The 11,088-nt window shown below is 55.0% G+C and overlaps 2 protein-coding genes across 2 annotated transcripts; one reads left to right on the top strand and one right to left on the bottom strand.

Moving 5' to 3' along the window:
* Positions 1–278: 278 nt before the first annotated feature.
* Positions 279–1,424, top strand: TRAVEDRAFT_37033 (uncharacterized protein; the record flags this gene model as incomplete). Its single annotated transcript, XM_008039116.1, has 6 exons — positions 279–311; positions 418–540; positions 596–892; positions 954–1,156; positions 1,221–1,336; positions 1,366–1,424. 6 exons carry the CDS (start codon positions 279–281, stop codon positions 1,422–1,424), a joined length of 831 nt encoding a protein of 276 aa, XP_008037307.1.
* Positions 1,425–4,563: 3,139 nt separating this feature from the next.
* On the bottom strand, positions 4,564–5,586 carry TRAVEDRAFT_47051 (uncharacterized protein; the record flags this gene model as incomplete). Its single annotated transcript, XM_008039275.1, has 5 exons — positions 4,564–4,692; positions 4,751–4,976; positions 5,028–5,216; positions 5,275–5,498; positions 5,551–5,586. The coding sequence occupies 5 exons, from the start codon at positions 5,584–5,586 to the stop codon at positions 4,564–4,566; spliced, it is 804 nt and encodes a 267-aa protein (XP_008037466.1).
* Between the last annotated feature and the right edge of the window lie 5,502 nt (positions 5,587–11,088).

Below are 11,088 nucleotides of genomic sequence, written 5' to 3'. Positions count from 1 at the left end.
ATCGCAATCGCTGCTGTCATACTAGACCAAGTAATGGAGTGCGTGGACTACCCATTGTACCATCCCTGTTGTGATATCTAACGTTGACCAGTCACCTCGTAACCCTGGGATTCCCGTCTTCACCTGTTCTCTGGCCCCGCGCGGCGGAGGAACTGGTTACAAAGACACATCGCGACTACAAGATAAACGCATTGCGCGTCCTTCGTACTTCGGTCGCTCTCGTCCGTTGCTCGGGCGGCTTGGACAGCTTGGTAGATCAGGTCGACACGAGCCTGAACATGGGAGACGAAGTAGCTGAGATGTTCAATCAGGTCCGTGTCTCATGCGCCTTGTCCGCCCCATTGTCTAACACGATCAGAATAGCTTGCGGACCTCTGCAGCGCTCACGCCGAACGTATTTCCTTGACTTATTTGCAGGCGTTGGAGGAAATGCTTCTTTCGATCGAAGAAAGTCTTTGCAAGGCGGGCGAAGCCATTAGCACCGTTATAGGCTTCATCGACGCCAAAGGCGAGCACGTGAAGCTGTTGGGACATTTACAGGTGCGTAGCTATGGTCATCCGATACCCCGGCATAACACTCAGATCCGTTCTGCAGGCGACCGCCCATTTCGATCGCATTGCCTCCTCCCTCCAAGGCCCTCCACCCGCCCAAGAGTTAAGCGCAGTCGCGCGGGACGCTTTGAATGTGTTGCGGCTGACGCTGCACCCGATATTTTCCCTGGTGGATAGGAGCGGCGAAGAGGTCGAGCGTGTGGTGGCCGAGCTTCGTTCTCTTGGCGTCGAGGAGGTGAATCGTGGCGTTGTAGACGATAAGATGACTGGCCTGGTGCGCATCCGTGACGATCTTGGTGTCCTCCAGGAGGTCCAACCGGCTCGGCTAGCGACCTTTTCCGTAGGCATCGTCTCACAATTTTACGCTGACCCTGCTGACCACATGTGCTCTTGCCCATCAGCGGGCGCTGCAATCCCCTGCGGCGGTTCCCATCTCTATCCGCGATGAAGCGTTTAATGTCGACTTGGAGTTCCTTGACGCTATGACGGTGTCTTTGACCTTCGCACAAGCTGACGACACCATGAAGGAAGTTGTCGGAGGGGTAAGACCTGACCCTCGTTTGCGGCGTACTTTTGAGGCTGACGTCCTATGGAGCTCCAGCAGGTGAAAGCCCTGCTACAGAGATGGCTCCCTCGGTTCTTTGCACCCAGTGTATGATCTGCCGCAGGAGTGAAGGCCGCCGGAGGCCATACATGAGACGATCTTCCGGTACATCCGCGTCGTCGCTCGTAAAGGCAACAAGAAGCTTCATCTTCCCAACACCCCCTCTCCCTCTTTTTCCCTGTTTCCCCCATTTCTCCCCTCTCCGCGAGTGTTTCTGTCTCTTTTTCGTTCGGTTTGGAGACGACGCCGCATCGTCCGCTCGCAGTAGGCTCTCCCGATCGCACCATGTATTACGATTGGTGCTGTATAATCCATCGCGTACCTTCCCAATACACTCAGTTATCTGTTCCGCTGGGGTAGCTAGCAAAATGCAGCGCTCAGGTGCAGCAGAGTCAGGCTATACAGCCATCAGGCAACGCTTGCGTGAACCGCCCAGTGTGCGTTCTTGGGCTCCAGCCGGCCCGTGGGTTGAAGTAAGTAGCGCCCTGGCTTCGTGGCGCGCGACATCATCGCTATGCGCCATTGCGCCCGCGCGCCCACCACTACGTGGGCCCCCGTCGCCCGACTCTCGTGCGAGACTTGAGTCTGTCTGCGGGACGACACTGCATTTGTTCTTCTGCTCACCTTCCGCAGCCTGGGCAACGATGAACTCTCTGACGGCACGCATGCTGGCGTTGGCCTCCGAACTGTCTCCGTACTATGGCCGCATGCATACCCTCCATGGCTCAAGTCCGAGCTCGAAGCACGCGACGTCGAGTTCATCCGCAAGCGCGTCGCCACGCTTGGCAAAGCCGCCGCGCTCGCGGGCCTTAACGGCGTGCTCTTCAAGGCTAGGCTGGGTGCGTAGCTGCTTTGTCATGCGCCAGGAACAGAGTGCAGGTGACCACTTACTGACGGGTGTGCTTTGGCAGGTGCACGAACGCCTGCATTCACCTTCGTGCATATATCATCACCGTTGTGCCTTAGTAGTAGCTGCTGCTCTCGTAGCGCTGAGGTATCAGCCGACAACGACTAGGCTCGTCCCCATCCGTTTCGGCGTCGACAAGTTGAAGGTACCGAAACGGCTGGGCTGACTGGTCGCCCTTGAAGTACTTAAAGGGCGACCAGTCCGATTGGTGCGGGTATCTGTATACTTTAAAGCATCAGCACGAGTGTTTCCCACCGTCAGAGGCAGCAGTCAGGTCCGTGTGGGGACCTCTACCGCTGTCTCTCCGGTGGAAACCGCGAAGAAACCATGACCAGCACTCACTTAGAAGTTCCCGAAAGACATGCGTGCATCTGAGAGGTAGTATGACCTACCCTTGCAGCAAGCCTGTCTTGAATGAGGCTCAGTAGGGCCTCCGTGAGCGGGCGCACAAATCTTAAAAAGCGCTTCCATAAGGGTTTATATCCGTGTTTTAGGAGCAATACGAGAGTCCTGGAGGAGCAGATAGTCAGATATAATATTTTCAAACATGCTTGAGACCTACTGGCACGGTTCAGAGAGCGGAGCGTCGACAGGGAGCCTATTAGTAGGAAATTCGGAGATTCCTGGGAGAGCGAGAATATTTGGGCAAGTGTTTGTTCCCACGATGGGCGTCTGTTTGCCCCGGCAAAAGGGCGGGCGGCCACTGGCTACGACCACTCGTGACTCAGCCCAGCCTTGCGCTCTCCTCGCGTCCTCCTGAATCCTCCTCTCCGCCCCTCTTGGAAGGCGCTGTCAGATGCTTACGATCGGACTGTCTAGCCAGTCCACCGACACCGTTCACGACACGTGTCGATCGCGCGCCAGATGGGCCACCTCGGATGATAGCTCGGCTATGCGCACCCGCCATACCTCTAGCACCTTCACGGGCATTCCTAACAGCCTTCCGGTCGTCCTGGCGCCATCCTTCGTGTACACCCCTACGTCATGGCATTGCGTGCAGTGTGGCATACACGACTTTATTCTCGCGTCGAACGCGTTCTGCGCTACGCATGTCAGTGACTGCACTTACGGCTTCAATCCTTTAGAAGTCATCCGAATGAAACTTGATGGAACTCCATAGCATCGCGTTCGGAGGCGCAACATTCAGCACAGACGGCTGAATTTAGGGCGCGTGATAGTGCTTGCCCAGATGCTCTTGTATCATATCATGGTGAGCAAGGTGCGACGCGGCACCCCGTACATGATGTACGCCGATGTAACTCATGGTACGTGTGCTGCATGCTGAGCCAACCTCGCGGCGCTCACTGATCGCGATCATGTTCAAGAACAACCAACGCTACCTCGGCACCATTCGCGCGACGAACCTTTACATGGGAATGGTGCGGTTCAGAGCAAAAAAACCTCCACTCTCGTATGTGCGCTGTCTTCGATGCTCCCCACCGCTCATAGTGGTCATGACGCACTGCACGGATCGAGTCCTCGGCACTAACGATTATTCTTCACATGAAGCCCGCTCATCGGCGGTGCCAGGGACTTGCCCTACAGACGTCGACAAGCAAGCCCTCGTCGACGTATTCCGGATGATGGGCATGCCGTGTAGATCAGACGAAGCTCGACTACCCAACCTCAACATTTTCGAGACCTCCATGATAGCTGAGCGAGCTGGGCACGCGGCTGATTCACGCGTCTCTCTCTCTGCTCCCACCTACCACCTCTAGCAGTTGCTTTCGCTTCTACAGCGTATTTCCGCCTAACTCGGCGACTGGGGTTGCGAGAGAGAGAACAATGCAGCGTACTTCCCACACACGACGACTGCCTGCGCATCATCGCACCCTCGGCGGCGCTGGTGGGATATCTGTGGCCAGGGCGGGCCACGCACCGATTCCCGCAATCTACGCGACTGTCACTACAAGGCGTCGTCCTCGGGTGTGCACGGTATCCAGGGTGGTGAGTGCGCTTGCTCGTAATCTGTCTCGAATCCGCTGACGAGGTGATGCGTACGGCAGGTATCGCCGAGCCCAGCACTCAACAGCACGTAGTGCAGAACGCGGCCCCGGAGGCGTCGTGCGCGGCTAGCGGCGACTGCGCCTGCGACTCGACCCATCGGAATGCCTCTCCGTGCGACCCAGCTCCCCTAGCGCAGCATCTGCTGCCTCGGGTGTAGACGTCGTGGAGATGGCTGAGAGGGTCGTCGTACGACGTACGTTTGTCTGTGCGCCGCGGCGGGGGCAGGCATCCCGCCATCGATTTGGACATCATCCACCTCGATGCTACAGCCTGCGCAGTAGCCGTTTCAAATTGCTTATGCGGCGATGTAACGTCCACTAAATGAAGTCTCCCCTTTCATGTCCGCATGCGTGTAGCAGCGTACCGATGCGCATCATACGAAGTGTCGCGAACCTCATTCCAATCGCACCGTTGCATTACATCCATATCTACCGTGCTTCAGCATACCTCTCTATCCTTCCTGGCCCTAACTTCGCCTCTAGGCTCGATTGACCTAGTCAGCCAGAATGCTCCGTAGGATCTCTTCCATATTATCCACCAAGCGAGGCTGAATCTGCTTCTCGAACCCGTCCCACAGCCACAACTCGTACCATACCGCTCTCACGATATTGTCGTAGGCGCGCTACAAGGGGATGTGGTTAACGCTATCTTTGAGAGAGACCAACACGTTAAACCCGTACACTGTGCATGAGGTGTAAGTACGCATGGACTTCAGCCATAAGTCGGAACGCTTGGCGTTCCTGTGCATCTGCCAGGACCGAAGCGTAGGTGGCTTCGAACTGTGTCGCCAGGAGTTCTAGGTCTTCCGTCCACAAGGTGTACGGCCGCCGATGGTACGCCACGAATTGGGCGACAATCGGGTGGGTCTTGGCCTTCAGCGCCTCCAAAAGTTGCAAGATTTCGGACCTATGTGTACAGTGAGCACAACTTCCAGCGCAGTTGGATGATATCACCTACTTAACGCTCGCACGCACTTCTTCGTTCGGGGGAAGATAGACGTCTAAGTTGGGAAGCACGACGTCTTGGATCTTGTCGTGCACTGTATCCACGTACGCGCGCGCGTAGCCGCCCCAATTGGTAACAGCAAGCTGGATTTGAGGAAGCTTGAAGACCTCCCGAGCGGCGTAATATGAGTCCCACCCAGCACTGTGCACATGGTCAGTATATTACCAGTCCCCAAGTAACAATTACCTGTGCTACATACCGCTCTAGGCACTGCTGGAGATCCTCTAGCGTGATTCTGTTGGCTCCGGGTTCAGCCGTTCCCCCATCTGGGATCCACTGAGGAATCGCAGCCTTCATCTGGTCGGCCATTGTCTTGTTAGCGGCGCGCTCAGCTAGCACGACCTCGGGCGACGTCGCGTCTTCGGCTAACTTCTTCCCAATGCGGTAAACGGCGTTGAAGTACTCTAACTTCTGCTTGTTGTTCTACTCGCAAGTCAGCATTCTACCGAAGATCGAAAGGCGTATTGAGACTGACCATGGTCACTGATCTGTGCGTTGTGAGCGATACCATCTGGGCACAGCGGTTCTACGTGGCATATAACCTTGGCATATACAATGGTCTTTGTATACGGAGGGTTGAAAGAACGATGCTGTGTCATCGTGCGTTGAGCAGGAATTATGACGACAGCTTTGGAAATGACTCTTGCGAAACAAACAACATTGAACACAGACTCACGCTCACTGACATTGCGCGCGCGGCGCACGGACGACCGCACCCAGCACAACAGCGTGACCAGTTCCGATTCTTCAAAACTTCAGGCTTCGTATTCACGAATCACTTCTGAAGTTCCGAATTCCTACCAGGGGCCCTAAGTTTTTATCAGTTCGATAGGTCCCTGTCGGAAAAACATACATATAGCTAGAAGTCTCCGCGTGTGGCGGATAAGTTAGCAAGCACCGCCGGGACGTACGTGGGTCTGCCAGGCTTGTAAACCGGCGTCCTCCCGGCATCGTCACGCAAGACCGCCGTCCATAGTGCTTTTGGCAAGGGCTTAGTCTCCCCTAGGCAGCCCTTCCAATGTGCTTTGTTGGCATGATGAGGGTGGGCAGAGATTTAGAGACGTTGAACTTGTAGTGGCAACTTCAAGGGCCGGTAAATCGGTACCGATTCTCACGCTCGGTCCCCTCCGTCGTACATAGCCGCCCGGTTTACACGTTCCCTAGTACCAATCGTCGACTAGTACTAGTGTTACTCCACTGGACGCATTTCCAAGCGGGATATTAACGTCTCGTACTACCTTCAACTCACTGACACACGACAAGGTTTGATTCTGCTACACTCGTACTACAGGCTACGCTCAGCCGGGTCTGACTCGACGTCAGCGGCGTTGACAGACATGCGCCATATGTGAGTTCGAATGCGTGCTCTTGTCTTCGGTTTCAACCAACATCTCTAGTAGCCTTTCAACCTCTGAGTACATTTCTCCGTTTCTCAGCCCGCAGGTGCTACGCAATGCTCGGCTCGCTCCCTGAACTGCCGGACGAGATCGAAGGCGAGTACCCCTGCTCTGCGCGTCCGTTGAAACTTACTCTGAGCTTCAACCAGAGATGATCGTTACGAAAACAGCGCTTTCACGCGTGAAGTCAGGCAGCAACAGAAAGTGCGGTGAAAAGGATAAACCAGTGCATTATCGCAGCTAGCATGATGTCGCGCCTGCCAAAACCGTGCGAGAAAAAGTGAACATCTATGCATGTTTTGTTCCAAACCTGCGACGTCACCGAGTCGGCCATGGGGCATCTGGTTCGCGGTCTAGATTGCTACCGTCCATACCCTGAGCCGTCTACAGCCACACCCGTCCCCGAAGTCGTGAGCATGGACGGCCGTTGTACAAGACAAGCTCCCCGTTCGAAGGCCGTCACTGCGGTTGCCAAACGCCAAAGCCTTACCCATGCACACCTGCAAAGCTAACTGTGTCAGGAACAGGTCAGCGATTATCGATCACCCCGGGACCCTAGAAATACAAGAACTGTTTGCCTCTGACAGCCTCATCGTTCGGCCTGTTCAGACAAAACTGAGCCCCTGTTGTTCACTTTCGGGTTTGGCCTCCCGCAAGACCTACTAGATAGCCGGATTCGCGTCGCGATGACGCTATGCCTTGACTGGTGATGCGTTCCCTTCTCCTTGTGTATTTCTATCACTCACAGTTCGCCTTTCCTTACGACTAGGCCTTCGTATCTACGTGCCTTGATTGGTGCTAAATAACAGTTGTAGTGAGTGGTCCACGTCGTCCACACAGCACGGACAACAATTTGCGTAGCTAGCAGGACCTCAGCACCCTGCCTAGCGCTGTGACAAGCCTCTGAACAAATTTGTATAGCCTACAGGCTCGTAAGCCAAGACCCGAAGCTGAAGTCACGCCGAACGTGGTGCACGCGCGTCAGAGTAATTCTCTTCCATGACACGTTCAGGTCTCAGGACGACGTAAGCCAGCGGACGCCATATGCTGAGAGACATAACGGAATCAACATACCGCCTTGTCAATGTCCAGCCATGATACGCTTCTTCTGCACGTCATGCCACGGTGCCTAACGCGATATTGGTACTTCTGGTCCTGCTTCTTGACATGGTGTTGCAGCTGGGCGCTGAGGGACAGCCCGTTGCGCGCAACGGAGATGAGACCCTGGGTATACAACGCTGGCGGTCTCAGTTGGTGACAGAACCCCGCTGTATGTTTGACTTGGAAGACTGCAGCGCTATCCGCGGACCTGGGTCGCGAGGGAGGTGTCGCACGACGCTGTCACGATGTGATGGCCCGCGGTGTCAGTACCGTACGGAACAGGAACCGGAACCGGAACGCCACGGAATAGTGCATTGATGAGTCGCGCGATCGAAGTTGGAGAACGTGGATGTCAGTAAGTGCGTTTATCATTGGCCTGATGCAGAAAATGGCTGAAACGAAGTTGGTAAAAATGACATGACAGAAATATTTCCGTAGGATTGGTAAGCTCTTCCTGTATTACATGCCCGCGTGTCATACTGAGAGGCGCGACCTTCAGAAAACCTACTGGTGTGCCGAACATAGATCCACAGCCAGCACAGCGGTGGGCACGTCGGGCGAATCGGCTGAACTCGTTCAGCTTACCAAGTACGCTTTCAGCATGGAATGTGCGGTCGCGTCATCGCCGCGCTTCCGGGCATCGTCTAACCGTTGCGGGGCGCCTCACATTAGGACGTCGCTTTGATAAAAGTCAATTCAACGAGCTCGCCCTCCGACTAATGGACCGGCCCAGCCTGTACGCGCTCAAAACCACAAGACTATGGCCTGGACCAGGTAAGCTCCGCTACTCACGTTACATTCTTAACGCTTGATCACATAGCTTACAATTGGAATTCAATATCTCTGGCAAGCAGACGCCGCTCGTTCGCCCGAGTGGAGACAGGCTCGCGAAACTCGATATGCAAACCCTACCCAAACCTCTACTCAATGATTCGCTAGATACGGAAGTCAAACCCACCAAAGCCAGTACTCCTGTTTGAAATGAAGCGCGCGAGCTCTGAGTGCACTGCAGCTGCTCGGATCCCATAGCAAAATGGACGCTCGCTCCAGATAGCACGGATAATGACTCGGGCTCGTTGTTGAGAAGGTTGCCGAGTAGGCCTCATACTAGCTGCGCACAGGGTGGAGGAAATAGGCCGCATTGTCACGTCCATAATGCCCGCGAGTGGATTATACAGTCCGTGCTGACGGCATTCAGTCTAAGAAGCGCACTTGAAAAGACTCAAATATGTGATCGAAGGTGTAACACTTACATCTTCGGTCGTGATTCGTTCGTCGCACAAATTCTCAACACTAAGTATCTCAAGGCGAATGAGTACAAGGTATACGTTTTCAAGATCTCAACTTCTCGGAAGACTGGAAACCTGAGCGGACGAAATCAGCGGGTTGGAGCTCCTTTCGCTCTCTTGTTTCAACACAGTACGCCGGATGATAGCGATCGATCATGTATAACCTGCACATGTGGATATATCTTTAAGAAATGAGACCTCCGGCTCGGAGTTTTCTCAGGTTTTCAGCCTCAGTCAAACGAACTATCTTCAGAGCGTAGATGCATAGCGAAATCAGTGTAGGGAGCGACAGATGATCGGAAGCGGACGGTAAATAGAGCAAGGGAGTATGAGATCATAGGATAGCGATGACTAACGAGCGGCGAGAGGCGAGGCTTGTAATGAAGAATCCAGGGAACTATTACGACGGCGTAGAGAGCAAGAGAGCAAGCGATGGGCATGATGCATCAATGCACAGAGTAATATCCGAAGATGAAGATCAAGGTGATCATGCGGAGCGCGAGCTACTCGCGCTTCCGAAAATGGGCTGAGTCCAATTCACATACATGTTAGAGGCTAGGACGAATCTTTATCGCAAGCAAAACGTACCTGAGACCCGAAGAAAACTCTTCAACGCCCTACGTGCTCGTGACTTTCCAGCTTTGCGAACTTGGGAAGTGGGTGTTTCGGACGCATCGGTCTGCGTGGCCCTAGGCGGAGGGGCCAAACTGGCAACGTAAACTTCGAGTCGCTTGACTTCTGCTTTGATCGAGGCGTGTGTTTTGCCTAACTTCTTTAGCGTCGCGGCGAGTTGATGTTCGACCGTTGTGAGCGCAGTGAGGCGGCCTTTAATGGTCTCAAAATGAGACTGCTCTTCGTCTGAGTTCCGAAAAGCAATGTCAGAGATCACGATAGAGCTGGATTTCCGAATTAACAAGTAGCACGTAGCAACAATGAGCACAACTTGCCCCATAATGATAGTCGGTAGGGCCGGTCACGGTGGAGCGAAAACTTTGGCCCCAGTATGGTGAACGGGGAGTGTTGACACTGGCCGGGATATGAGGGCTGCGAGGGACGAGTTCGAGTGCGAGGAATGTAGTTGAACTTAAAGTGCAAGTGCATTGAGCGCGGAAGGCTGAGAAACTGAGCGGCGTTTTAACTTCTTGATTTTCCCATGTTGGACTACTATCATGAGACTATTCCTTGATGGATGATTGCCGGCCTCAGGGAATACTAGCAGGAGCGACCAAGGATGGCACGCCTAACTCAAGTGGTGGGACTTCCGAAATTCCTCTGGCGTAGCTCGCTCTAGGCATTTCAGAAATAATTAGCATTGTTAAACATGGCCGGTGACCGGCTAAACACTGGCATGGGATAAGTACTCGTCGCCATTGCCCAGAGTCTCGCCCCTTCACACTCTCCCAGAACGTCGCTTTTTCTGGCCCGAACACCATAAGAAGCATTTAAAAGAACGAGCTTCGGACCTCTAACGCTTCCGTGATTTCAGTAAGCAATATTCACAGTGGGCGAGTGGCCGACTGCGGCCCCGAACGTAGTTGCCAAAAGGGGACAAGCGCGAATCTGGCGCCGGGGAACGTGGCCGACTCGGAGCTCGGCGCGCGGCTGATTCACGCGTCCCCCACTCTCTGCTTCCGCCCACCAAGTCTGCTTCCGCTTCTGCGGCGTATCCCCGCCTAACTCGGCGACTGGGGCTGCTCGGGGGAGAACAATGCAGCGTACTTCCCACACACGACGACTGCCTGCGCATCATCGCATCCTCGGCGGCGCTGGTGGGATATCTGTGGCCAGGGCGGGCCACGCACCGATTCCCGCAATCTACGCGACTGTCACTACAAGGCGTCGTCCTCGGGTGTGCACGGTATCCAGGTGGTGAGTGCGCTTGCTCGTAATCTGTCTCGAATCCGCTGACGAGGTGATGCGTACGGCAGGTATCGCCGAGCCCAGCACTCAACAGCGCGTAGTGCAGAACGCGGCCCCGGAGGCGTCGTGCGCGGCTAGCGGCGACTGCGCCTGCGACTCGACCCATCGGAATGCCTCTCCGTGCGACCCAGCTCCCCTAGCGCAGCATCTGCTGCCTCGGGTGTAGACGTCGTGGAGATGGCTGAGAGGGTCGTCGTACGACGTATATCTGCATGCGCGACGACGGGGCCAGACGGTCCTTCGCCGATTTTGCGCGGATGGGCCGTCTCCTGGCCAAGCTACGATCTCGCGCCCGCAAGGTCCACC

The sequence above is a fragment of the Trametes versicolor genome, assembly GCF_000271585.1.
Source record: "Trametes versicolor FP-101664 SS1 unplaced genomic scaffold TRAVEscaffold_5, whole genome shotgun sequence".
Classification (NCBI taxonomy): domain Eukaryota; kingdom Fungi; phylum Basidiomycota; class Agaricomycetes; order Polyporales; family Polyporaceae; genus Trametes; species Trametes versicolor.
The sequence above is the reverse complement of the archived record's forward strand: the minus strand, read 5'-3'. Positions and strand labels throughout refer to the sequence as shown.